Below are 24,756 nucleotides of genomic sequence, written 5' to 3' on the forward strand. Positions count from 1 at the left end.
AGGCATAACTATTCATTTAAAAATTTTTCTACAACTAAAATAATTTTTTAAGGTCGACACCATTTTGGCATTTTGACCTATTTATTCTTTCGGAGAATTTCAAATAAAATAGTTAAGTGCTGATGTGACTGACAACCTAATATAATACAGTGGTATCACTATACGCAGCTCTACTCGAGACAAATAAACAGACGACAGGATGTACTGTCATCCGAAAACAGAAAGTCAGTAGTTTAGAAACCTTACGTGATTTGACAGATAACGACAGTGGAACGAGATTGTTTCGTGCTTTGCAAACCCTGGTTCCACATCGATCGCAACACAAAGTGAAATATTTCCACCCCAAGGCACGCTCTACTAATCCAATTGCATGGAATTACCTTTTCGTACTTCCCCATGTTGACGAACCAGCAGCTACAGCAACGGTTACCATACCCATAATAAGACAGAATATGTGGGCTGCTCTCTTCGCCGGTCGTCCAAGCAGAACTTTGCCTCGGCATCAACTCAAGTAAGGATTCGTGTGAAATGCACAAGTCAAATATGTTAAAACCATGTGTTTGTAGCTATAGGCCAGCACCCAGCTCAAAATCAGTAGGCATCAGGCTAGCGATTTAAGAATTAGAGTTTTGAGTTTTTCCAGGAATGGATCTGTTTAATTTATTGCAGAATCAAGGGAATTGGAATGATACATTTTTTGTTTTAGACAGAAAGAGCTGCAGACTACTGACACTTTCAGTCATTTCATGATATTACAGACCCAAAAGGAGATTCTTGATTGATGTTTTAAAAGGGACCTGAAATACTATTTTTCTTTTTTTTTTCTCTTGTGGCAAGTCTGCAAATTTCTAACAATCGGAATAACTATACAAAAGAGATTTTTTTCCTTTGAAGCAAAAGAATCAAAGGGTAAATATAGCCGAAATAGGAGGCAAAGGAGGGATGTGGATGGCTACAGTTTGAACACCAAATTAAATTGTTTTACCAGCTACAAATATCTACTTGCCTTTTGCTTTCAATCAAACCAATTCAACCATAATCAGTTAAAATAGTTCACCAATAGAGAATGTGAAAATAATGTGGCAATGATGGGAGATTCATAGCAAATTCCTAATTTGCACTTATCAATATGTTCCTATATATAAATCAGAATAATCTAATCCATCAAGAGCTCAAAGTGAACCGATCCAAGACGGCGCTGGCGATCGTGAACGATGTTCTTGGCCCAGACTTTGCATTCGATGTTGATAAGAACGCCGGCTGTAACAAGAAAACAAAATGCGGGTTCAATTGCGACTTCCAATCCACAAAAATTAATAACTTGACGAGAAACATACCTTCGGGCTTCTGGAATTGAAGGGCAACAATAGGACTAAGATAGCCTGGAACGTTTTTGTATGGGAAATAGTAAGCTGGGAATCCACGGAATGGTGTGTATGTAACATTTCCAATATGTTCTCGATCAGCTGAGTTCTCACCGTCACACGAGACCCAAATCATTTTCAACTAGGGCAAAATTACGAATCAGTTTCAGCCACTTAAATCAAAGGCGTTCTAAAAAGTTACCTGTTCCTTGTTTTCAGTTGCTTTAGTTTTGATGTACTCCTTTAGCTCAGTAGGCATATTGGCAGGCAAATCGTTGAGATCGTCATATGGCTCAGGAATCCAGCCAAAGATACGATTGAGCTTGAGGACGATGCATGGACGACCGCGTTCATAACCAAAGTTCTCTTCCTTGGTGCATTGAGTGCCCAACAGTTTGATGTCAAAGTTGCAAACTTTTCCCTCGGCAGGCCACTTGTCGAAGCTGCAGCTGGTGAAGTACTCGCCGCTGCTGGCCACAGTGTCGTACGCTATTTCGTTTCAATTGAAATTTAAAACTGATTGTAAACGGGAAAGCTTTACAACATTTGACAACTTACGATAAAGGAATTTCTCCAACTCGGAAGTCCAGTGTTTCCAATTTCCAGCTGTTCCATGTTTGAAGTGGATCAATGTGCTTTCCACGTTAGATGAAGTGGGCATGGGTCTGAATCCGAGTCCTGTTGGGTGGGGAGAGAAAGATCGAGAGAAGAATAATCATATTAGCTGGGAATTGCAAGCAATAGGTCACGTCTGGCTCAATCATGTAAAATGATAGTCTCGAATAGACCGGACGGCTCCAGTTGCGGCTGGAATTGCTCAATATTCAAGACGTTCCACTTGAGCAAACCGTGGGAAACTGGCATTTTTTAACGCTAAATGTTTTTTCAAATTATTTTTTAATTTTTTTTTACCTGGGTTGGTGCCGATAAGTCCGTTGGCGTTTTGCCACCTTGGTTGGTAAAGATCTAATGTCTGGAAGAAAACCATGAGCATAGCAGCAAAGAAAGCGGCCAGGAAAGCGTAGAGGACGACGTAGAACAAGAAAATTTTGGCTGTAAATGAATTAAAATTTTGAAAATGAAAGTCGTGGTTTCATCACAAATTTGTTCTTCGAGACTCTACACACGTAACGAAAAACACATAAATTTCCATCTGGACGTGCTGTAGCATCAATCCCGTTAAATTTAGGTCCATATTGTTTCCTTTCTAGTTCTAGCCTTGTAGGGTTGGCGGCCACCATCAATTTGAAGTTAGGCATTAAGTAATTCAACTCTTCTAGTTTCCAATTTTACATCTTATGTTTGTTTATATGTTTTTAGAATTTTCTGCCTATATAAGAATTATTCGGGTCATGGACATTTAGCGGTACATGTGTGTGCTGATGATGGCTGTCTTCAGCACAAGGACTATGCCCAATGGGTGAAACTTTCTTTTCCAGTTGAAACTGGTTTGATCTCGTTTTCTACTCTCCAGTTCATGACATAGCAAATGCGAACGGTGCTTCCAGGGACAATTTCAGTAGCAACATTTCATTTTCAAGAGTCCAAAATTTGAACATACTTAAGGAGATAATCCATAAAGTGAACTAAGCAGTACAGCCGTTGCTATGGCGACCCATAGCGAAATAAAAGTGGCAGTTTTTTTTCTTGTTTCAACATATAGGGCTACCCCGAAAGTTTTCCTATAGATCCCCAGACGACCGAGGTATTGATTTTACTGCAGGTCCTTGTCAATCCAGCCCCCCCTTAGTCTCTTGCGTGCATGTCTGCACCACTACTTGGATCGAAAGTCGTCAGCCATTGTGTTTGGCCTCCCCCTATTCCACTTATTCTTCTGACTAGTTGATGACTTTTTCTGATAACTCTATCGATAGTAGCAAATAAATGAATGTTTTGTTTTACCCCAGCTGCTGGCACTGCGACCAAGGAATTCGCTCGTCTCTCCATTCCAGAGAAAGATCTTAAAGCTCGCCCAGCCCGAGCGTTTGGGTGGAGCGACGGCGAAGTAGTCTTCACTTTTCTTCTCAGTCATGGCTGTTTCTCTTTTTTGGCTGGGAAATTTGTATTCTAAAATCAAAAGAAATAGACAACAACAGAAGACACAAATGATGAGCACAGCTTGATTCTCGCGCGCACCTCGGTAGTAGTAGTAGCAAAGAACTTGACGAGCTATGATTGTAATCAGAGAAACTTACAGGGCCGAAACGACGAAAACAACCTGCTCCCAACTGACTGCGCCACCGTCTCGCTGGAGAGTGAAAAGTCGGGGAAAGAAGGAGAAGAGAGAGGACCCGTGTCGTGTTAGCGGGGAAAAATAAAATATGACGCTTGAGGGCGCCTTTACTTGTGCCCGTTGGGGGTTTTATACTGGGGTGCAATCGGGTTTTTCCTCGTCTTTTCAGATGAGGTTCTCCGGGCGTGGCTTACTACTAATATTTTCTTTTTTGGCCGGTTTCGTACTGCTCATCACTAGTTTTCGAATTTCTATTTTAACGTGTAAAAAATTCGTGTTGGGAAACGCCCAATTTGGTATTCATCTGCTGACGCTATCAAACTAGCGCCTCGCAGCGGCATCCATCAGAAATAGTGATGGTGGTCATATTTTGTTTTATTTGGCTGTTTGGCTCTTTGATTTAAGCGATTGCGTGAATTGAGCGACACAAGCCCTTCGGCGGTTATTTTCTCCCCCCATTCGGAATAATGTATTCTTTATTTTTCTGTTTTTAAACAACCTCATAAAAAACATCATACATGTTGAATCTTTAGATGCGATTTTACATTGGCTAAATTTTTTGACTCAATTCTTCAATTGATTAATTTATTTTAATAGGAAATATTCAAGTCTTTACACAGGCGAAATTTAAGAATTGTTAAATTGTGCGACCTTTCAATTCGTATCAATCAACCCTACATATTTTTTATGAATAACTCTTGTATGATTTTATCTCAGTGCATAACAAAGAGCGAAATTGTTTACATAATCTTGCAAGCGGAAATAATCGAATCGAAGGATCCGTTTCAAATATCTCCCGTTTGGAAATTAAATCACTGATCGCCTCTGGGCACTCTGGGCTCTGGCTGTGGCTGGGGTATAGGTTGGGGACTAAGCCGCCTGGCGAGAAAATTTGCAACCGATTTCGTCTGCGTCTTGTCAATTGAAACAACGCGATTATAACAAGCTGCCTTACTGACGAGTGAATTTCTTGTTTATACTTTACTCTATATTTGATTTGATTTGCCTGATAGCAATTAAGGTTACAAAATTTCAAAAGAACATTCCCAAATGTTGGGGAAATTCAAGAATTTTTTTTCTAACTGGTTCCCCACTGGTGATCAAATACAGGGTCAAAAGCGGGGAAGGGATTTGTAAGTTAATAAAGACAGAAATGTTTAAAATTTAAAAGACCGATATGATAAAAAAGACATGAATGGATATTTATCTTATCATTATTATCTTTTTTTTTTTATGTTATAGCTCACCAGATGAACGGTCTCCTGATTTGGCAGTACCAACATTGAATGATGCTCCAAGTACGAAAAAACTTAAACTAATGTCTGGGGTTCCACATGACACAGAGAATCACATTCAGAGCATGGCGTATTCAAGCCAAAGAAACAAAAAAGATCTAGAGACCAAAGAGACAAATATGTATAAATTTTTCAAGGGTTCAAACTTGCAGACATCAACTCCTATTGGAAGCCCAATTCCAGTTAGCTCTATCAATTCCTTATCTTTTTATATGACTAAGTAAGCAATTATATCTTGATTCTTAGGTTGATGCCCAACTTTTGAAAGAAATTCCTCGTGGGAACCAGAATCAAAAAGATCTGAAATCTGGCACACAAAAGAATAAAATGGAATTAAATCAACCTCTCTCAAGCACTGGGCCTGTTGAAACTGGATCGAGTTTAAGTCAGTTGGAGAGACTTATGGTAGACAGATTGGGTAGCACTGCTCTCAGTGTTAAACCAAAAGCCAAAGCTTTACACAAATCTGAATCTACCCCAACATTCGCTTTCACTCCCATGGCAACTACTATTACCACATCAAGCAAGAAAACTGAATTTTCATCAAGCATCCATTCAAAAATCCCCTTTAAACAAAACACACAAGATTTTACGAAACGAGTTTCCAATGGAGGTGTTCAGAAAAATAACTACAGGTGTGCATATTTTCCATGGTTTAATGAACTCATGACAAGACAAGTTTCTTTTATTTTTTAGGCCACTGATGCAAAAGCTTTATGGATCCCCCAAACAACACAAAGCTCTGAAATCTTCTATACTGAATAACCATTCACACTCCTTAGCAATCCAAAATGTAAGAATAAAAAATTGTTTAATTTTTCGGTAAGAAATCTTTATTTTGTAATGCTTTTTTTAACAGTGTGTCAGAATGGACGAGAAGCTGTCATACAAAGCTCTTATTAGTCAATTTACGACTAAAGTTCCTTCCGGCAGATTTTCACTTACATCGTTGGCTTCTACATCAAGTAAACTTAATCAACTTAAGCATTGTCAAAACATGGAATCAATTACTTAATAAGATACATTTTTTCAGGCTGCCAAAATTCTTCAGCTATCTTGAAAGAGAAAATCGGTAGTAATGAAGCCAAGTCAATTCAGTTGCAGCTTAAGGCATCGAGCATTGTTATCGACCTGGTCAATGAGTCGAACTCTTTCCAAAAAACCCCAATCGCTTCGCCAATTAACCGTTCTCCCGTTAAATCTGCTGTTCGGATCAACTCTTTAGAAGAAGCACTGGCACAGTCTCCTCAATACGATTGTCGCTTCATCTCCGAAATCAAGAGTCGCTTTAATAAAAAAGAACGTGATCGGCAGCGACTGCGAGATGAAGAAGCGATTCGATGCAAAGTTTTAGCTGAAAATCGTGAAGAATGGGAGAAAGATTTAGAAAACAGAGTTCGCAAACAATTGGAGATTGCCATCAGGCCTGTAATCGAAGAACCAGAAGTTGAAGAAGTGGTAATTTTGCCGGAAATCTCTAGTGGCATGCATAATGTCATTGAGAAAGCTTGGGGTGGCCATTCGGAAAATGAAGTTCTGTGCGATGCGTTCAGTCTTACTATTACCCGGCGTGATGTCAAAACTCTTTCTGGACTTAATTGGCTGAATGATCAGGTAACTTGTTTGCGTTAATTTGTGCTGCATTCCATAAATCAACATTTCATTATGTTTTCCCTTAGGTCATAAATTTTTACCTAACCCTCGTCATGGAGCGCAGCAGCTCCGGTGATTGGCCCAAAGCCTATGCCTTCAATACATTTTTCTATCCTAAGTTGATGAGCTCGGGACATGGTGGACTCAAGCGATGGACAAGAAAAGTCGACCTCTTCCAACAGGATATCATTTTGATTCCCGTCCATCTAGGGCTCCATTGGTGTCTAGCGACCGTTTGTCCAAAGGAACAGGCAATCCGATATTACGACAGTATGGGTGGTCGGAATCAAGATTGCCTTAATGGGCTTAAGCGCTACATGGAAGCGGAAAGTATGGACAAAAAGAAGACTTCCCTCGATACAAGCAACTGGACACTGGAGTGTGTAGAAGACATTCCTCAGCAAATGAACGGCTCTGATTGTGGCATGTTTACCTGTAAATATGCAGAGTACTTATCACGGAAGGCCAAAATTACATTCGCGCAAAAAGATATGCCCTACTTCCGAAAGAGAATGGTATACGAAATTATCACCCAAAAGCTCATCAATCCCTAAACAAAGTAAACGCCCATCTTAAAGCTCATCAATCCCTAAACAAATTAATTGCCCATCTTTTAGATCACTTCAATCGGAGGTCTTTCCTTGTTCTTTCTATCTTAATTTATACTTGCTAATTCGACACTGTCATGTGCTTATTTTTGTCTTTCGACAAGAAGGAAGAAAATATTAATGCAGAATAAATATTGCTTTTTTCAGCTACTCTTCTCTTGATTATATCAACTTGCAACAGTGTCGTCAAGGAACACCTCGGGGGGTTAAGGGAAGGGTAAGTATTTTTCATTATGTATTGTACCCCACCTCTCCAGTCTCCAGGATGGGGTACAAAGTTGTGTACCACACCTGTCTACTCGCTCTGTGATTGGATGTGTGACACCATATTCTTTTCTCGTCTCCACAATCGATTGAATTTTGTGAATTTATTGCGAGCCAAGCGATTGACCCGCCCCAGTCGTTCGCAAACCGCAAAGCGTGTGAGAGGTGTCCCGCAAAGGTTTGCATTTAGTGATCATTCACTAAATCATTCGTGTTTACGTTTTCAGTATCAGTTATTGAATTAAAAGTCTGCCTCAATAGAGCCGGAATCCATTTGTTATTTTCGGGTTTTTGGCGATTTGTTTCTAGTACTTACTGCTATATAGAAACACGTGTTAGTTAACTTTTGGTGATTGTCAGAAAGCTGTAATTTTTGCCACGAGGTTAGGAACTGCGTGTAATCTTTGTCTGTAATTTCCTAATATTTAATTAGTTAAATGATGAGTGACGAAGAAAATGTGGGTGAATTTTTGAGTGTCACTCGTGCTGTACATTATCACGTTGTACACACTTGGTAAGTGCAAGTTACGTAAAAGTTATCAAAGTTAGCTTATAAAACTTACATTTTGATCATTTCAGGAGAATTGAAAGTTATGAGCAATATTTCTCAAGCACAAAATGCCATTTAACATTTATCAATTCAAGCGTTTTCGGCCACGAGGACGATCCTGGAACTAAATGGACACTTCAGTTATTTCCCAAAGGCGACAAAGAAGCTAGTTCCAATGCAATTCCAGGAACTGAGACGATTTCTTTTTTCATCAACCTGGACAAGTCATCGGACATGCCTGAACTTCCTGCCAAATACTCCGTAGAAATCCTTGGTAATTTACAGCAGAAACGATTGTCATCAATTTGAAATTTGATCGATTATTGCTTAATATTTATTCGATCAGGTGAAGATAGGATCGTACACAAAGTGACAGGAGACAATACTTTCAAGAGAGGCAGTGGCTGGGGTCGTTCTAAATTTATGAAGATGGATGAGCTTTTAAAAGACAAGGCGGTCTTCTTAGTTAACGATGCCATGACGATTCGCTGCACTGTCCAGTACACAAAACATATAACGAATCAGGAACGCAAGAAAAAAAGAAGAAATAGTAACAGTAGTGCGTCGACCGAGCCATCCAAGATTCTTAACACTGACACTAACTTCGACAGCCCTGGATCTCCTCAACGACTGGCACACTCATTTCCTTGGCATGATATAACTTTCGTTATTTCCGGTTCTTATGTTAGGGCGCACAAATGGATTGTGGCTGCTAGCTGCCCCTTTCTGGCGCAGTTGGTGCGTGGAGGTGAATCAGTAATCAAAGTAGAAGGAGTTGATGCCGAAGGCTTCGCCCAAATGATCCGTTTCATCTATACGGGTGAATGTGACTTGGTTAACAATAGCTACAAGTTGATGGCTGTCGCTAACAAATTCAAACTTGAATCTTTGTTTATCAAATGTGAAGAATATCTTGTCTCGGTAAGTTATCTTAACTACTTTTTATTCCTGCACTTTCATCCTATATTTATAATTAATACATCTCAATTGTTCGTTAACTAGATACTCAACAAGACCAGCTGCTATATGATCTACAGTGTTGGTGACATGCACTGCTCGTCGCGTCTCAAGAATGAAGCCCTCCGAATCATTGAGAGTCTTGAATGTGGGAGCGATGGTAACAAAATGTCGATACAAGGAACTATTGCTATAATTTAAAGGCAATACAACATGACCAACCAGATAAGTGTTTGAATTTTTTAAAAATCTGCATGCGATCTGCCGAAATTGCTTTCATAACTCGACTGAATCATTGTAACAACGCGTATTGGTTGGTTTGTGTACAGTTAAAAATGGAAAAGTCAGATGTTGCATGTCGAACAAGTCAACCGTTTATATTACAAAATGTCACTAGCAGGAAATACCGAATAAGTTTTGGATGACGAGTCGGCTGATACTTCACACAATTGCTTGTAACTAATACTAATTTAAACCTAAGTTACTTCTTCTTTTTCTTGTTGTCCGTGGTGCTGATACCTATAGATTCTCGATATTTATTGATGACTTGGTTTTGGACATCTGGTAAAGCTGGCGAATAGCGCGAATATTCCATTGAAAACTCTCCTTTTCCTTGTGTACTCGAACGTATCTCGGTGGAGTAACCAAACATATCGTTGAGTGGTACTTCGGCGTAGACAGTAAACCAGCCGTCATTTCCTTCCGTTCCTGTGATAATACCGTGGCGCTTGTTGAGCTGTCCGATTACAGTTCCTTGAAATTCGTCAGGGGCAGTAATCTCCACACTCATGATCGGCTCAAGGATATGCCAGAAACCGTTTTCGTAAACCTATAAGAAACTTTGTTTTACTTTGAATCAGATAATTGTTACTATCTAAAATACGGACCTCTTTCACAGCGCCTTGAGCAGCCAAAATAAATGAAATTTCGTTAGAATCGACTATGTGATGAGCACCGTCACGAACGATAAATCGGACTCCAGCAATCTTGTGTCCGGAAAGCAACCCTTTGTCCACCATCATTCGGAATCCCTTCTCAATGGCAGGTATAAATGTCTTTGGTACGTTCGTACCCATCGTTTCGTCAACAAACTCCACCTAAGACATATAAAGTAAAATGTAATTTTTTCTAGAAACCCCATCGGTAAAGTTCTTACTTTAGTATTCTCTGTAGCAGGTAGCGGTTCCATCACTCCAGAGATTCGTCCAAATTGACCTGAGCCTCCCGATTGCTTCTTGTGCAAATAATCAAATTCACAAGGAGAAAGAAGTGATTCTCTAAAAGACACTTTGGGCTTGCCCATAACAACTGGGCAATTGTATTCGCGTTCCATACGTTGAGCGTAAATTTCCAAGTGAAGCTCACCCATCCCGGACGCGATAGTTTCTTTGTTGTCTGTGTCGTAATTAATCTATAAAGGAAAAGAAAACGAATTTCAGTAAGGTACGTACTAATAATTTTATAGTGCAATTTACATGATAGGTAGGATCTTCTTTAGTAAAACGACCGACTGCCTTGGAAAAGCTGTCCATATCTTTGCTGTGGGCCGGGCGAATTGCCATTGAGATAACTGGTTCCGGTATATGAATTGATTCTAGAGCTATTTCTAATTTAGGCTCGGTAACGAAAGTGTCTCCACTGGCGCAATCGACACCAAAAAGTGCGCAGATATCACCGGCATATACTTCATTGACATCTTCCATCTCGTTAGAATGCATTCGCACTAAACGAGCAACACGAATCTTCTTTCTTGTACGAGTATTGTACAAGTTATCTCCCCTTTTGAGCATACCTATTGGAACAGCAAATTGTAACTTTTATTTTCTTTTTTTTCCAACAAGGAATGCAAAATGGCGCAGATAAATACCTTGGTATACTCGAACATAAGTCAATTGCCCAAAGCGTCCGGCTTCCAACTTAAAGGCCAGCCCAGCAAAAGGACTTGCTGACGTTCTAGCTGGATTCAGTATAATTTTCTCTCGTTCCTTACCTTCCTTTTCTATATGAGCATAGTTGACGACTTCTCCTGCAAAGTTGGCGCAATGAAAAAATTAGCAAAGTTTTATAATATTTCCAGTAAATAACTTAGCTGTACCTGGATTTGGTAAATAGTCAATAACGGCATCTAATAAGGGTTGGACACCCTTGTTTTTCAATGCAGTACCCAGCATTACTGGCGTAAAGACTCGTTTGATACATGAACGACGAATAGCAGCCATGAGATCTAGTTCAGTAGGAACCTTTTCCTCTAATTACAGAAATAGAATTTAAAACGGATGATTGCAGAATAAATACAAATTAATCCTTACCAAGAAATATTTCGCCAAGTATTTCGTCAACGTTCGAAACGCTTTCGATTAATTCCTGTCGCCGGTCTTCACTCTCTGCTCTCATATCGCTAGGTATTTCGTCATACCTGATGGTAGTTCTGTTAAACGAGTAAATATTTGTTGTAAATTGAAAAGCAGGGTAAAGTAAAGTGAATTTCAATTTTTACCCAAGAACTCCTTCAAAATAAATGGCTCTTTGATGGACTAAATCAATAACTCCCTTGCATTCACTTTCTAAACCAATTGGGAGTTGTAGAAAAGAAGCATTATGATTTAATTTCGTCCTAAATAAAAAAATATGTATAATAATCTGAAAGACTAACACAAACTTAAATGTTACCTCAGTTGATGTAAAACTCTATAGGGATTGGAGCCCAATCGATCCAGCTTATTGATAAATGCCAGGCAGGGTACATTGTAACGCTTCATCTGCCTGTTTACAGTCAATGTTTGACTTTGCACTCCTCCTACAGCACAAAGAACAAGAACTGCTCCATCTAGTACCCTGAGAGCTCTTTCAACTTCCACAGTAAAATCTACATGCCCTGGGGTATCAATAATGTTCACATTGTGATCCTTCCACACTGTATAGGTTGCTGCTGATTGGATTGTGATTCCCCTTTGCCTCTCCAGCTCCATGGAATCCATAACTGCACCTACACTGTCTTTACCCTTGACTTCATGCATTTCTTCAATTCGTCCAGTGTAAAACAGCACACGCTCAGTCAATGTGGTCTTTCCTGAATCAATGTGAGCAGAAATCCCTATGTTTCTGATTTTCTCCAGCTCCTTATGCTCTGAAAATTTGGCTACAGCTGCATAAGAACGCGAAATAGTCTAAAAAGGTAAATAGGCAAATTGGAAAACTCGGAATTCCAAAAACAACAAACTTTAAGTTTACCTTTCGGTATAAGATAGAAGATCGAGCGTGCCGCAAAGCACATTTCGCTGATCGCAAGAGGCATGTTGCAGTAATGTGTGGAAACATTTAAAATGCTAAATTTTTCAATCGAAATTACAATCAATTTATATAACAGCTATACTAAATTTTAGTAAAAGCCGGTAGTGCACGTGAGCCCTTTTATATTTTTGACCCGAAACTGACAAGTTGTCTGCTATCCTATCTATTCATGTCTAGTTACTTACTTCCTATCTATCGACACCTGCCGGCAGGAACTTTCATCAATGTTCGAGAGAGTCGGAGACTCAGAGGGATTGGCATTTCAACATCGCTTATCAGTTACTCACGGAAGTTCGTCTGCGGAACAGTACAAAAATCTTCACAAGTAAAACCAAAAACTCGTGTCTCGTCGGTTGTTGGCTTGTTGCTTGTTGTTGTTGCAGACTTGCAGTTGAGATTTGAAAGTTGACTCGAAGTCGAATAGTAGAAGTGTAATTTAGGGGCACGTAAGATACAGTCAGGAAACATGTTGAGTACTAAGATTACAAAAGAAGTTATGAGAGGGAAAGCAAATTCAACTCAAGATTGTTCCACTGACCACGCTTTTGAGATCTTATCAAAAGGTGAGAATACGATCACACAACCAGTTCAGTCTACGTCCGCTATGAGAATGATGAAATTGATGGGTTGGACTGAGGGGACCGGGCTTGGACTGCAAAAGCAAGGAATTGTCGAACCGATAAAGTAAATTAATGTTTTGTTCCCATAGATATGATAAATTATTAGTTTAAAATATTTCATGAATACTTTTTTTTTCAGATCTGACGTGGTTGTTGGCAGAAAGGGTATTGGTTACCACGACGGTTCCAGAAATGCTGAACCATTTGCAAAAAGTTTTCGTCGCTACCTACAGAATTATAAAAACAGCGCTTCAGTCCATAATATTGTATTTTCCAGTGAGTTTTCCAGTGAAGAGAGGAAGTTTATTCACGAGTAAGTTACAAAGAAAAAAAAAATCGAGACATTTATTAACGTTTGATTTTCTTTAGTGTTGCTCGTAAAATGGGAATGCTCTCTTCCAGCATTGGCAAGGAGCCTAAACGTCAGTTGACTGTCCGTCGCTCCCCCTGTAAACCTCGCCCTTTAATTGAACTACTTAATCGACTCATAGAATCAAAACAATCAGATCCTCTCTTTTCTAGAATCAATCTTATTTCACCAACAGGCTAGCTTCTTGAATAATATTTTTGCTTGTGAATCCCAATAAAATGCGTTGGATTTCACATTAAAGGATACGTAAGTTTATTGATTTAAATGAGTAGAATGGATTGAGTAGAATGGAAAAACTATAAAATGTCTTCATTAACTTTATTTTCACGGTAAAAAGACATACGATAAAAAAAGTAATGGCTTGATGAGTATGCGTCGACAGTTTCCCTCTGGGGGGAGAGCCAGAAGGAGGCTTTCAACCTGGAGTTAATTTGCGACATCGCCAAGCTTTAACGAATAATTTTTAAAGAGTAGTTAACTCAGAGGTTAACTGATTGGTAAGCTTAAATTAAAATAATTACACAGCATGTTGATACCGAAAACTATCATAACCTAGTCTTTCATGGCGCGTCAGTATACGTTCCCTACCACACGTTCCTATTTGATTACATTTGTGCTTTCCAGCCCGATCGAATTTTAGCTGCGTGAAGATAAAGAAAGTCTAGAACCCAAATCCCAGACAACTTATATTTTATCCTGTCTCTTGGTTTATGATTATTCTTTCTGTATACAAAGTCACATGAAAAGACGAAGTCAACCGGAACGGAACAATAAAGGTAACAAGGTGTGCTGTAGTGGCGTGATTTGTTAATCATAGACATGACATCTCGAATCTGGTACGGATTTGTCTTTATTCAAGATTCCAACACAATTGTGTTTTAATCACTTTAAAAATTTGCCATTAAGCTCTGAACGTTTTGTATTCACAGTTCACACACGGACTTTTGGACTTTTGCCGCTTTGGCTGATTGCGGAGATGCCAGTTACCGATGCGGACGTTTTTAATTGCATAACTGAAAATGACAACGTTGCGCCTTGAACGATATTTTCAATATGGCTGCTGGCATTCGACGAGGAAATGTAGTACTTTTAATCCCGACATTTTTCGTTAGATAAATGGTAATTTCTGCTTGTATTTTTTAAGGCTATTATTGAATGTAAAGTTTTTGTGTGGTGAATTTACAGGTAACAGCTAACAGCCTCCAATTTATACTTTGCGATTCCATTCCATCACGTTGCCTGAAACTGCAGTACATTTTCCCAAAATGTTTCTTGCAGCATGTTGTACGTTTCGTCACATGATTTCATCACGTAATTTATTCTTTAGGATTTTAATGTGCTTTATTGGAGGAACTCACCAAACTTGAAAATGGGAACACCAAAGTTTGCTGTGTTTATTGGGACTGTTTATTGGGACACCAAATTGGAGTGACATGTGAATCATGACATCATGTGATGGTGTGGCACTTGCATTTGGAATCACCGTGAATAAACAAGTTTACTTATGAGTGGGGTGTTGCTTTAATCTGGCATCTTTCTCTCAACACATCCTTAATAATTAATGAAGGCAAGTAGTTTTTTTTTCATTCTGTTTGTTGGGTAGCGTTTAACACACTGTTTTTCTTTTCTCAATTTCATAGTAAACCAAGTGAGATTATTCTTGGAACAACTTTGGTCTGATGAATGAGAAATTCAAATTCTTCTTGAGTACTTGCGTGTCACGGCTTTCATGCTCTTCCACAGCCTAGATGTGTCATTAATCAAGTTGTTTTGAAAACAACCCAATAAATGTATTAGTCATAAGTAAATTAGATATATTAGTTATAAGTAAATCTTTGTGAATCTGTGCACTGTAGAAATAATGCTGTCTTTTTGTGGTTATTTTACAGGTTCTACTTCAGCTGTAGGCCTACCCCTTTCGGTTGTTACTACGAGAAAATGAGATGACATCTTGTATCAGTCTCGCCAGTATTTAAGTCATCATCGTGGTGTTGTACAAATATACAGCAAACAAGTAGATGTCTTTGCACATCCATTAATACTGCAAAAGAATTCTTTGTTGATTAAAGAAGAAGTCCAATATCGGCTACACTCTGCAGAATAATCCATCTCGTCGCAGACTCGCAGTAAGTGATGATTTTCCTTGTGGCGACGTTTTGAAGTAATAGGATGAAGACGGTTAATGTTTGTAATACGTTTTATCAATTTGTTGGCCATTTTTATGATTCTAAGCATTCTAAGCAGTGGTTAAGGTTGTGAAGTTGTCAAGCCAAACCACGTCATTCGTTTCCGGGACAATGTGCGGATTGTGCGGTGTTGTATCCATTACGTCGAGTTTCCAACCTTTTTCATCATCAAGATGGAAAGGTAATTTTGTTTTAGATTTTCTCCATTACTACTGTGTATGTTAAATAGTAATGTTCATGTATTTGTTTGTGGATCTATAGGTGGTTTTGCCTACAATTTCAGTCCCACTCCCAGTGTGTCATCTGGCCAAGTGGCCTGAAATTGCTGTCCGGATGCCGAAATGTCGTCTCGTACCAGAAACTTTAATGCAATGGTAACTATTTTGATATTCGTTTTTCAAAATTAAGATGTTGTAGTATTTTTATTCATTACATTTTAATTTTGATTCAACTACACTTGATTTAAAAAATGGGTTTTTGTTCCAGCTGTAAAATTACAAAAAAAAAATTTTGAAGCACCTTTGGAAGAAGTCGTTGGCATGCTAATTTCATTTTGTAACTACTGTCGGCTTCCATAGCTAATTCAATCTTTTTCCCTTAAGGTTCTGATTGCTAGATTAATTCAAGCTGTTGAATGATTGTGTTTGCTGCCAATGTGTAGATGGTGAAAGATGTGCTTGACACGAAAGAATGGTGAAAGAAGCACTTGTAGACAAGGTAATGTTTATGAATTTCGTTAAAAGAAAGCTATAAATGTCGGTGATTAAAGACGAGAGAGTAGATTTTGTTTCATCTTAGTTTCAATATACGTGAATCATTGGGCGTGGTTTTACATGATTTAATTTTCATAATTACAACATTTTTTGTGTAATTCGAAAATCTTGTTTACTCTCGACTCCTCTGAAAAATGTCTTACATCATAACAAATTTGACCAAGTGCTTAATTCAACTTTACTCCTGTCAATTAGATTTTACTCTTTTCAATTAAACATTATAAATCTGTTCCTTAATAGTAAGTTCACTAGTTCAGTTTGTAAAATAGGTTCAACAGCCAGGTGATATTTCTGCATTGTTGTTTTACACAACTTGGTTTTTGGGTGCGGCCAGCCGGTGAAAGGTGCTATCAAATCAAGTTGAGCTGTTACATGGAGTCTGTGGTGGCGGTGTTATCCTGGAGTGTGTTGGTGTTCTGACTGTTTGTGTTTAGTGTATTCTCCTCGTCAGAACATTTTTTCATCCTCGATTGAAAGTAGGTTAGCATATAGATGTAGATAAGTGCACATCTGGGCTCCCTCTTCTCTGGTCCCGTTTCCCTAATTAACTAACGCCCGCCGGTGGTCGCTCATTATGAAACTAGGAGGATGAGGAGGGCTCTGGTCGAACGGGGACTTGAAAGGTTGATGATCCGATGAAAACTTTTGGAAGATCATGAATCTAATTAGGAATCCTACTATGATTAATCGAACCTAGCAAAACTTGTCTCGCACTCTTCTCTCTTCTTCCATGTCCAGGGAATCTACCTGGGCAGAGTCTCCCCCTGTCTTGATTGGTTGGACTTTGTAGGAGTAAAGTAAAAAGTGAATTATTTAAACCTTGTCCGATACAAGAGCTTAAATTGGTAACATGGAAAATAATTATAATAAATAAATTAACAAGAAAAATGAAATTAACCTGAAATATATAGTACGTTATACGGTCATAGCAAAATTTACAAATACAACATTGATAATCTTCTATTTATTTTCCATGCTTACGTTTCGTTATCCTTATATGTTATATGTTGCATGGATGTGACATGACAGACGAACAACACATTGAAATATGCCACCAAAGACAGTAGCAGCTTTAAGCACACTTATCACCATCTCCTCATTGGGCTTGAACATCATACAACCATCACAACCTGCAGGGAAAAAGACAGATTTTGCTTCAAACAGGAATAGATATACCACAGGCCAGGCCCACTGAAGAAGTTAAAAAAATAACAATTACCCTCATCTCACATCCAGAATTGTCAATCAACTACTTCTGCACCAAGTTTCCTAGTAAGATAATTCTCTTTTTGGTGAAGTCCTAATTCAAAATTACACATAACAGTGAACATGGAAATGAAAGAAAATGAAAGGACTTCAATCTGCCTAACCAATTTCATTACATGGCCAGTATCTAGAGTGAGGATCAAATGAGCCAGGAACATGCTGTTGTTGCGAGACAAGATAGTGTGGAAAGGTTTTTAAACTTTACCATCATATTTTTTTGACTTAACATTTGCTGTTGCCTTGTAGTAAACCACTTTAACGAATAGAAAAAAAAAATCTGAACAACTGGCAGATTTACCTTACCAACTCGTATTTTTCCTTTCAGCAATCCACTGTCCAAGTGCTGTTGCCCGGGTGCTAAAACGTCTGGAATCACTAACAGATGCCATAGACAAGGCACATAAACGAATGTCAAGAGTCCTTCTCCTCACTGTAGAAGTTGGACTGACGTCCATTAACGATTTCGTCTGTTGCGGTCTCGGTCTGTTGTTTTGTGTGGTGCTGCGGTGGTGGCTTTTTTTGGTGAAGACTAAAGACGAGATATAAATTTGGAGGGGAGACTATTACGTGAGTATCAACTATCAAATATATTTGCCTTTGTTTGTTGGATCTTTCAATTAAGTACTAACTGATAACGAGCTAGAGCGGACATTGCTTTTAACTTTTAAGTTTTATGTTTCTTTTAAACGTTTCTTCTTTCTGACGCTAGACACTGTAGACAGCTTAGCCTTTGATCATTTTTGATTTTTAACTAAAAGAAGCATCAGTTTAGTTACGTTTATGCAGTCCACTGTAAGAAGCATTAGTTTAGTAACGTTTACTTTGCACATCTCTGAAGAAATTTCTCGCTTCCACAATAACGAAATTTTGGGTGATAACTGCCAGTTTCTGTTTCAGCAACAAAGCTCACTTGTTAGATTTTTAATAATGTGATTTTTTTCTACTTCCGGTTTTCTCATTTCTGTCAATAGTTTAATAAATATTCATCTGACGCACAAAAGAACCACATTTTCGTGATCCTCGTAAAATGTGTGGTAAAGTTCATGTTTTTTTTTGTACGTTCGCGTACTTCCGGTTTCGAGAATTATCCTGAACTATAGTTCAGGAAAAATTTCGATTTTGACCAAATTCTGGATTTCTTTTAAATTACACCTAATCGACCCCAAATTTCACGTAGATCATGAATTTTTGGTTTATTTTGTCGACAGCTCAATGGTTAAGGAGCTATCCCTTACTTCCGGTATACTTCCGGAAAATTTGCATGAAACTAACAAGTGAGCTTTGTTCTCTGTAGAATTCTATAGATTCCGTGCTAATTTAAGCAAAGAGAAATGGTCTTTTTGATTACTTTTATGACTTGTGACTATCTAAGGTCATTCCTTTAGATATTGAGTTTTGAACGTGTCAAATAGATGGCGTGAAAGAATGTTGTTTGTTGTGTCACATATGGGCTAATGGCGGTTCGTTGTCAAAAGTTCAGCTACAGCTATCTTCTTCGAAAATTACCAATGAATTCGTTGGTAAATTGACTAGATTTCCTGTGCAATTTGTTTTGCATGTGTTGTTTACTGAATATGTGTTTAATAACATCATTATTTCTCCTCCATTTCCAGGAAAAAATGTGAAAGGTGCATGAAGCCAGTACTGTCAACTATTGTGTTGGTATCCTACAGAATATGTCATCCAAATGACAGAGAGTGGTAACAACCAATGCTAGCTTTAGTAAAGTATTGCTGGAACATAGTCAATCTTCTCATCTTTTATTAGGATTCATCACTATTATCGGCTGAATCATTCTATGAGACTTGCCAGATTGCAACCCAAGCATGGACCAATTTCTTATTCCATCTTCTAGAGAACCTTACATAACCGATTGGTGGTTTAGTGTGTAAGTTTACTTGTCATGTCACTGAACTTATTTTGTTGCAGTCCTATATGTATTTAAAGTATTGTTCTGCACTTAAGTCTATCTAATGTTTGAGTTTAATTATTCTTTTAGATCATAGACATTAAGCACATTGATGCCACAAATTATAGACAAGGTTACTTTATTTTTTATTTACAGGTTTTAGGTTTCTAATGTAGCATGATAGACTTTATGAGAAGTCATGTTGTTTGAAGAAAAAGGACTATACAGTCGACAAGGTTCTTTGGTAACCCGTTGGCTGCTACCCTTGAATCTCCCTGTTTACTTCCTTACACGGGTCCACTTGATTTGAGGTACTGCTTTCTGTTGCTACAACCTCGTTTGAATATTTTCCAAATAAATGTTCATTCTGCTTACAGGGTAATCCTTCGCTACTGATCACACCCACGCTGGTGAAAACCGACGAGAGAATGCTGTAATCCAAGACTGATAGATTGTGTAGTTGTTAGATAAATGACAAGTGCATATCTGGGCTCCCTTCTTTTCTGTGGCCCCGTTTCCCTAACTAACCACTAACCAACGCCCGCCGGTGGTCACTCACCCGCTGTGAAACCAGGAGGAGGGGAGGGCTCTGGTCGAACGGGGACTTGGAAGGCGCATGATCCGATGAAAACTTGTGGAGGGTCATGAGTCTAACCCGGAAGCCTAGTATGACTACATCTCCCCGGAAAAACTTGCCTCGTACTTCTCTCTTTTTCTCGGTCCAGATACTTATCTCTGGGGGCCGTAGACATGTCCTATAACAGCATGTGCGATTTAAACAATGCAACCCACTACCCAATGAAACAAATAGCCATGGTTTATGTTTTGCGCAAATCTGCGTTAGTCAAGTTACAAATTTTTCCTATTCCACAACTCGCGTAGAATTTTGCATGTAATCTATTAGTGCAAATCGCCATTCCATGTGTTTGGTAGTTAAGAAAATGGTTGTTTAAGAAACAAACAATGGGGTGTTCTGAGTAGCCAAAAAAACTCACCATTGTTTGTTTTTTAAACAACCATCAACTACCAAACACATAGGATAGCTATTTGCACCAGTATAGTAGATGCAAAATTCAACAGAAGTTATTGATTATGAAAAACTTGTAACCTAACTGACGCAGATTTCCGCAAAACTAAACCATCGCTTTTTGTCTCATTGCCGCAGCGGTGGTGGCGGGTTGCGTTTAAACTCGTGCAGAAGAAAATGGTTTTGAACCGGACGCTCTGTTTATTGAATTTTTTGAACATTTTAAAAAGAAAATAAAAATTATTTCATATAGTGTGTTTTTTTTTATTTATTACAGATATTACATGGTTAAGGTTTAACATTGGTTTATAGGGTTAAGGGTATAGATTTAAGGGTTGATAGGTGTATGTTATCGGGGTTTGAAGGATTGGAAGGTACAAGTCTGTGGGGCTTGGAGTTTAATTGGTAGGGATACATTTGTAGGGTTATAGATTAAATGAATTTTTATCCAAACTTGAAATATCCTCCTTCCCCCCTCATACATCCACCACTTTCCCAACCCCAAAAACATGTTTATTATTTGTTTGACATGAACATCCCATATTTGTTTTTGTTGCTTCTGAACTTATAAACGATTAAACGGTAAACTGCAAGTCACGATGACAATTTAACAAAATATGATGCAACTTCGGTAACACAACATCAGCACCAAGGAACGGCCAGTTGAACTTGATGTAGAAAGAAATTTCACCAGCATAGGTTTCAACAACGTGCCACATCGGACAGCAACTACGCGAACATAAAACACTAAACCTATTAACAAAATGAAATTAATTAATCTAGATGAATAAATGTCACTTTACGTTATTTACAAGAGTTAAAGCACTCAGCTGGCTGCATCAAATCCATGTGTACGTTGGGCAGCAACAAAGAAGCTCATACTTTTACTAGACTGATAATCCTATTTATAAAAAAAAAACTAAATTACTATCAACTATCAAGGAAACAATGTCTTAAATTACAAAAACAAAAAAGACAGAAGTCAAAGTAAACTATGCAAACACAATCCTTCAGAATAAAAGTTGCAAAAGAACCTACAGGCCTACAGCTAGCAAGCATTAACAAGGTAGACAACTGAAAAATCTACAACAAATAAGGTAAGAGATAGTCACCGACTTACTAAGTCTGTAGTCTCACAGTCAGAAAGTTGAACATATTTACCTGAATAGTTCTGAAGTGTTTCTTACAAAACGTACAGCCGGTACAGGAAACAGAGGAATTTATCCTTGGCATGGTTGTCCAATTTCAACGAGCTCAATTTCACCTACATGAGGGGAGAAAAGAGTTACTTATAACAGGAAATCAAATGCGGTTTTGTTTTCTTCTTTTCAGACCTGGAGTGTTACAATTCTGGCTCGGCATCACTCAATGAGGGGAAAGAATTGAGGTAATCACTAGTTGTGATTGTGATAGGTAAATGATTTTCAATCTTTTCATTGGTATCCAACTCTTACGGCACTCTGTGAAGAACTCTATAAACAAATAATGGTTAAAGCTTTATTAAACTATCTATTATACTGCAGCCTGCAGGATTCTCACTTTTCAATGCTTGGCATTTGTCTCTCAATTCAATAGTGGGTGGTGTCAAGTGAAGAAAGTTGGTGATCTTCATCAACTCTACCTTGGCAAATTTACCGGGTGGTGTTGCCCCCGGAACAACCCAGCCCTGATGCAACTATGCAAGGCCAGCAGGACACTAGCTGGATGGAAAGACCTGGCACCTGGCCTAACTGAGGCCCAGTCTTGATCAAAAGCTCGTTATGTTTGAACGTGAACTGCTGCTCTCTTGTATACTTTAAGTCCGTAAGATCTCATATTCAACGACTTGTTCGGACTCAGATCCAGCGAACGGAGTTCGTCATCTCCTAATAAATTTAAACAGAAAGCAGGTTACACGTTACAGCACATGCCATTCAGGCATTCACGAATAATCTAATGATACTCACCGCCATTGTAAAAAGATGATAGTTACTATACACTTTTTGAATTTTTTCATTTTTGCGAAATGATGTGGGACAATTAGAAATGGGTCTAGTTGACACAAACTGCTGAAATTACGTAGGTTGACAATCGTGTGCAGACATTTTATTTGACTCTTTTTTAGCAGACTATAATACAAGTTTCATAGCCATCTATGATTCACATTTACAACTACTCATATTGAACAATAAGTCTTCGCTCGCCGAGTCTCCGCCATTTTTTTTCGAACACCGATCGTTATTCGTATCGTTATTCGTACAGCGTATTTTCTTTCCTCACATATTTCTTCATAGAAATGGTATTTCCCGTTTGGATTGTTAGATGTTACTGAATCTTAATTATTTGTGTGTGAATTTAGTTATTTGTGTGGTAACCTAGCCTATAATTTCTACTTGGAAATTCCAGCTGATCATGTGCAGAGATGCAGAGCCTGAGTACATTTTGCCAAGATGTCGTCTCTTTTTCCTGTACCGGCTGTACGTTTCGTAAGAAACAATTCAGAAGAAATCAGATAAATATGTTCAACTTTCGAACTGTGAGATTTAAGTTAGTTGGTAACTATGTCTTAACTTGCCTGTTGTAGAACTTTAGTTGTCTATCTTGGAAAAGCTTGCTAGCTGTAGGTTCCTTTGCAACATTTATTCCAAAGAATTGTGTAGTTAACTTTAACTTCATTTGAGATCCTGTGTCCTTATAATAGATATTTTGATAAAGCTTTAACCATTATTTGTTTATAGAGTTCTTCACAGAGTGCCGTAAGAGTTGGATACCAATGAAAAGATTGAAAATCATTTACCTATCACAATCACAACTAGTGATTACCTCAATTCTTTCCCCTCATTGAGTGATGCCGAGCCAGAATTGTAACACTCCAGGTCTGAAAAGAAGAAAACAAAACCGCATTTGATTTCCTGTTATAAGTAACTCTTTTCTCCCCTCATGTAGGTGAAATTGAGCTCGTTGAAATTGGACAACCATGCCAAGGATAAATTCCTCTGTTTCCTGTACCGGCTGTACGTTTTGTAAGAAACACTTCAGAACTATTCAGGTAAATATGTTCAACTTTCTGACTGTGAGACTACAGACTTAGTAAGTCGGTGACTATCTCTTACCTTATTTGTTGTAGATTTTTCAGTTGTCTACCTTGTTAATGCTTGCTAGCTGTAGGCCTGTAGGTTCTTTTGCAACTTTTATTCTGAAGGATTGTGTTTGCATAGTTTACTTTGACTTCTGTCTTTTTTGTTTTTGTAATTTAAGACATTGTTTCCTTGATAGTTGATAGTAATTTAGTTTTTTTTTATAAATAGGATTATCAGTCTAGTAAAAGTATGAGCTTCTTTGTTGCTGCCCAACGTACACATGGATTTGATGCAGCCAGCTGAGTGCTTTAACTCTTGTAAATAACGTAAAGTGACATTTATTCATCTAGATTAATTAATTTCATTTTGTTAATAGGTTTAGTGTTTTATGTTCGCGTAGTTGCTGTCCGATGTGGCACGTTGTTGAAACCTATGCTGGTGAAATTTCTTTCTACATCAAGTTCAACTGGCCGTTCCTTGGTGCTGATGTTGTGTTACCGAAGTTGCATCATATTTTGTTAAATTGTCATCGTGACTTGCAGTTTACCGTTTAATCGTTTATAAGTTCAGAAGCAACAAAAACAAATATGGGATGTTCATGTCAAACAAATAATAAACATGTTTTTGGGGTTGGGAAAGTGGTGGATGTATGAGGGGGGAAGGAGGATATTTCAAGTTTGGATAAAAATTCATTTAATCTATAACCCTACAAATGTATCCCTACCAATTAAACTCCAAGCCCCACAGACTTGTACCTTCCAATCCTTCAAACCCCGATAACATACACCTATCAACCCTTAAATCTATACCCTTAACCCTATAAACCAATGTTAAACCTTAACCATGTAATATCTGTAATAAATAAAAAAAAACACACTATATGAAATAATTTTTATGTTCTTTTTAAAATGTTCAAAAAATTCAATAAACAGAGCGTCCGGTTCAAAACCATTTTCTTCTGCACGAGTTTAAACGCAACCCGCCACCACCGCTGCGGCAATGAGACAAAAAGCGATGGTTTAGTTTTGCGGAAATCTGCGTCAGTTAGGTTACAAGTTTTTCATAATCAATAACTTCTGTTGAATTTTGCATCTACTATACTGGTGCAAATAGCTATCCTATGTGTTTGGTAGTTGATGGTTGTTTAAAAAACAAACAATGGTGAGTTTTTTTGGCTACTCAGAACACCCCATTGTTTGTTTCTTAAACAACCATTTTCTTAACTACCAAACACATGGAATGGCGATTTGCACTAATAGATTACATGCAAAATTCTACGCGAGTTGTGGAATAGGAAAAATTTGTAACTTGACTAACGCAGATTTGCGCAA

General features: G+C 38.2%; 4 protein-coding genes, 6 long non-coding RNA genes and 1 pseudogene across 18 annotated transcripts; 7 read left to right on the forward strand and 4 right to left on the reverse strand.

Moving 5' to 3' along the window:
* Nucleotides 1–54: 54 nt before the first annotated feature.
* On the forward strand, nt 55–9,150 carry LOC124200434 (sentrin-specific protease-like). Of its 3 annotated transcripts, none has more exons than XM_046596670.1 (10): nt 55–511; nt 4,840–5,074; nt 5,139–5,527; nt 5,589–5,685; nt 5,752–5,857; nt 5,926–6,506; nt 6,572–7,931; nt 7,997–8,241; nt 8,314–8,888; nt 8,970–9,150. In XM_046596670.1, the coding sequence occupies exons 1-7, from the start codon at nt 453–455 to the stop codon at nt 7,097–7,099; spliced, it is 1,995 nt and encodes a 664-aa protein (XP_046452626.1). In that variant the 5' UTR covers nt 55–452; the 3' UTR covers nt 7,100–7,931; nt 7,997–8,241; nt 8,314–8,888; nt 8,970–9,150. The 3 variants fall into 3 exon arrangements, with proteins under 3 accessions (XP_046452626.1, XP_046452627.1, XP_046452625.1); XM_046596671.1 differs by lacking the exon at nt 55–511 and adding an exon at nt 4,458–4,558; XM_046596669.1 differs by lacking the exon at nt 55–511 and adding an exon at nt 4,491–4,730.
* LOC124200435 (sodium/potassium-transporting ATPase subunit beta-like) lies at nt 635–3,915 on the reverse strand. Of its 2 annotated transcripts, none has more exons than XM_046596672.1 (7): nt 3,560–3,915; nt 3,267–3,431; nt 2,277–2,417; nt 1,923–2,042; nt 1,567–1,853; nt 1,338–1,506; nt 635–1,260 (listed from the first exon to the last, which is right to left on the reverse strand). In XM_046596672.1, exons 2-7 carry the CDS (start codon nt 3,394–3,396, stop codon nt 1,157–1,159), a joined length of 951 nt encoding a protein of 316 aa, XP_046452628.1. In that variant the 5' UTR covers nt 3,397–3,431; nt 3,560–3,915; the 3' UTR covers nt 635–1,156. The 2 variants fall into 2 exon arrangements, with proteins under 2 accessions (XP_046452628.1, XP_046452629.1); XM_046596673.1 differs by having other exon boundaries at nt 3,501–3,707.
* On the reverse strand, nt 8,894–12,369 carry LOC124200432 (elongation factor G, mitochondrial-like). Its single transcript, XM_046596667.1, has 10 exons — nt 12,156–12,369; nt 11,595–12,091; nt 11,422–11,538; nt 11,234–11,352; nt 11,020–11,172; nt 10,792–10,950; nt 10,400–10,716; nt 10,081–10,335; nt 9,812–10,021; nt 8,894–9,753 (listed from the first exon to the last, which is right to left on the reverse strand). The coding sequence occupies exons 1-10, from the start codon at nt 12,240–12,242 to the stop codon at nt 9,406–9,408; spliced, it is 2,262 nt and encodes a 753-aa protein (XP_046452623.1). The 5' UTR covers nt 12,243–12,369; the 3' UTR covers nt 8,894–9,405.
* A 284-nt stretch (nt 12,370–12,653) lies between these two features.
* On the forward strand, nt 12,654–13,445 carry LOC124200437 (NF-kappa-B-repressing factor-like). The gene is made up of 3 exons (XM_046596674.1): nt 12,654–12,899; nt 12,975–13,148; nt 13,205–13,445. Exons 1-3 carry the CDS (start codon nt 12,682–12,684, stop codon nt 13,383–13,385), a joined length of 573 nt encoding a protein of 190 aa, XP_046452630.1. The 5' UTR covers nt 12,654–12,681; the 3' UTR covers nt 13,386–13,445.
* Nucleotides 13,446–13,757: 312 nt separating this feature from the next.
* On the forward strand, nt 13,758–14,615 carry LOC124200438. The gene is made up of 2 exons (XR_006877303.1): nt 13,758–14,324; nt 14,391–14,615. It is a non-coding gene; the product is annotated as an uncharacterized LOC124200438 (long non-coding RNA).
* Nucleotides 14,616–14,849: 234 nt separating this feature from the next.
* Nucleotides 14,850–15,257, forward strand: LOC124200440. Its single transcript, XR_006877307.1, has 2 exons — nt 14,850–14,995; nt 15,095–15,257. It is a non-coding gene; the product is annotated as an uncharacterized LOC124200440 (long non-coding RNA).
* A 214-nt stretch (nt 15,258–15,471) lies between these two features.
* On the forward strand, nt 15,472–16,076 carry LOC124200439. Of its 3 annotated transcripts, none has more exons than XR_006877306.1 (3): nt 15,472–15,572; nt 15,653–15,765; nt 16,053–16,076. It is a non-coding gene; the product is annotated as an uncharacterized LOC124200439 (long non-coding RNA). The 3 variants fall into 3 exon arrangements; XR_006877304.1 differs by having other exon boundaries at nt 15,994–16,071; XR_006877305.1 differs by lacking the exon at nt 16,053–16,076 and adding an exon at nt 15,878–15,938.
* Nucleotides 16,077–17,111: 1,035 nt separating this feature from the next.
* Nucleotides 17,112–17,859, reverse strand: LOC124199461. Its single transcript, XR_006876841.1, has 2 exons — nt 17,734–17,859; nt 17,112–17,294 (listed from the first exon to the last, which is right to left on the reverse strand). It is a non-coding gene; the product is annotated as an uncharacterized LOC124199461 (long non-coding RNA).
* Nucleotides 17,288–19,770, forward strand: LOC124199462. Of its 2 annotated transcripts, XR_006876843.1 has the most exons (6): nt 17,288–17,436; nt 17,489–17,997; nt 19,044–19,130; nt 19,198–19,318; nt 19,496–19,650; nt 19,717–19,770. It is a non-coding gene; the product is annotated as an uncharacterized LOC124199462 (long non-coding RNA). The 2 variants fall into 2 exon arrangements; XR_006876842.1 differs by lacking the exons at nt 17,288–17,436; nt 17,489–17,997 and adding an exon at nt 18,653–18,950.
* A 1,008-nt stretch (nt 19,771–20,778) lies between these two features.
* On the reverse strand, nt 20,779–22,318 carry LOC124200626 (annotated as a pseudogene).
* A 58-nt stretch (nt 22,319–22,376) lies between these two features.
* Nucleotides 22,377–24,311, forward strand: LOC124199765. Of its 3 annotated transcripts, none has more exons than XR_006876987.1 (6): nt 22,377–22,644; nt 22,705–22,881; nt 23,084–23,221; nt 23,292–23,394; nt 23,654–23,742; nt 23,802–24,311. It is a non-coding gene; the product is annotated as an uncharacterized LOC124199765 (long non-coding RNA). The 3 variants fall into 3 exon arrangements; XR_006876985.1 differs by having other exon boundaries at nt 22,379–22,644; nt 22,705–22,900; XR_006876986.1 differs by having other exon boundaries at nt 22,379–22,644; nt 22,752–22,892.
* Nucleotides 24,312–24,756: the final 445 nt, after the last annotated feature.

This window comes from Daphnia pulex, chromosome 8 (assembly GCF_021134715.1).
Source record: "Daphnia pulex isolate KAP4 chromosome 8, ASM2113471v1".
Classification (NCBI taxonomy): Eukaryota; Metazoa; Arthropoda; class Branchiopoda; order Diplostraca; family Daphniidae; genus Daphnia; species Daphnia pulex.

What these genes read in the sequence shown, in the direction of transcription:
- LOC124200434 (XM_046596669.1), top strand. Translation starts at nt 4,648, where the DNA reads ATGTTGGGGAAATTCAAGAATTTTTTTTCTAACTGGTTCCCCACTGGT. An exon ending in CAAAAGCGGGGAAGGGATTT is followed by an intron (nt 4,731 to 4,839) that starts GTAAGTTAATAA and finishes TTTATGTTATAG; the next exon opens with CTCACCAGATGAACGGTCTC. An exon ending in ATCGTTGGCTTCTACATCAA is followed by an intron (nt 5,858 to 5,925) that starts GTAAACTTAATC and finishes ACATTTTTTCAG; the next exon opens with GCTGCCAAAATTCTTCAGCT.
- LOC124200437 (XM_046596674.1), top strand. Translation starts at nt 12,682, where the DNA reads ATGTTGAGTACTAAGATTACAAAAGAAGTTATGAGAGGGAAAGCAAAT. An exon ending in GGAATTGTCGAACCGATAAA is followed by an intron (nt 12,900 to 12,974) that starts GTAAATTAATGT and finishes TTTTTTTTTCAG; the next exon opens with ATCTGACGTGGTTGTTGGCA. An exon ending in GAGAGGAAGTTTATTCACGA is followed by an intron (nt 13,149 to 13,204) that starts GTAAGTTACAAA and finishes GATTTTCTTTAG; the next exon opens with TGTTGCTCGTAAAATGGGAA.
- LOC124200435 (XM_046596672.1), bottom strand. Translation starts at nt 3,396, where the DNA reads ATGACTGAGAAGAAAAGTGAAGACTACTTCGCCGTCGCTCCACCCAAA. An exon ending in ACTTATCGGCACCAACCCAG is followed by an intron (nt 2,043 to 2,276) that starts GTAAAAAAAAAT and finishes CCCACCCAACAG; the next exon opens with GACTCGGATTCAGACCCATG. An exon ending in TCAATTCCAGAAGCCCGAAG is followed by an intron (nt 1,261 to 1,337) that starts GTATGTTTCTCG and finishes TTCTTGTTACAG; the next exon opens with CCGGCGTTCTTATCAACATC.
- LOC124200432 (XM_046596667.1), bottom strand. Translation starts at nt 12,242, where the DNA reads ATGTTTCCACACATTACTGCAACATGCCTCTTGCGATCAGCGAAATGT. An exon ending in CTTCTATCTTATACCGAAAG is followed by an intron (nt 12,092 to 12,155) that starts GTAAACTTAAAG and finishes TTACCTTTTTAG; the next exon opens with ACTATTTCGCGTTCTTATGC. An exon ending in AAGAAGATCCTACCTATCAT is followed by an intron (nt 10,336 to 10,399) that starts GTAAATTGCACT and finishes TTTCCTTTATAG; the next exon opens with ATTAATTACGACACAGACAA.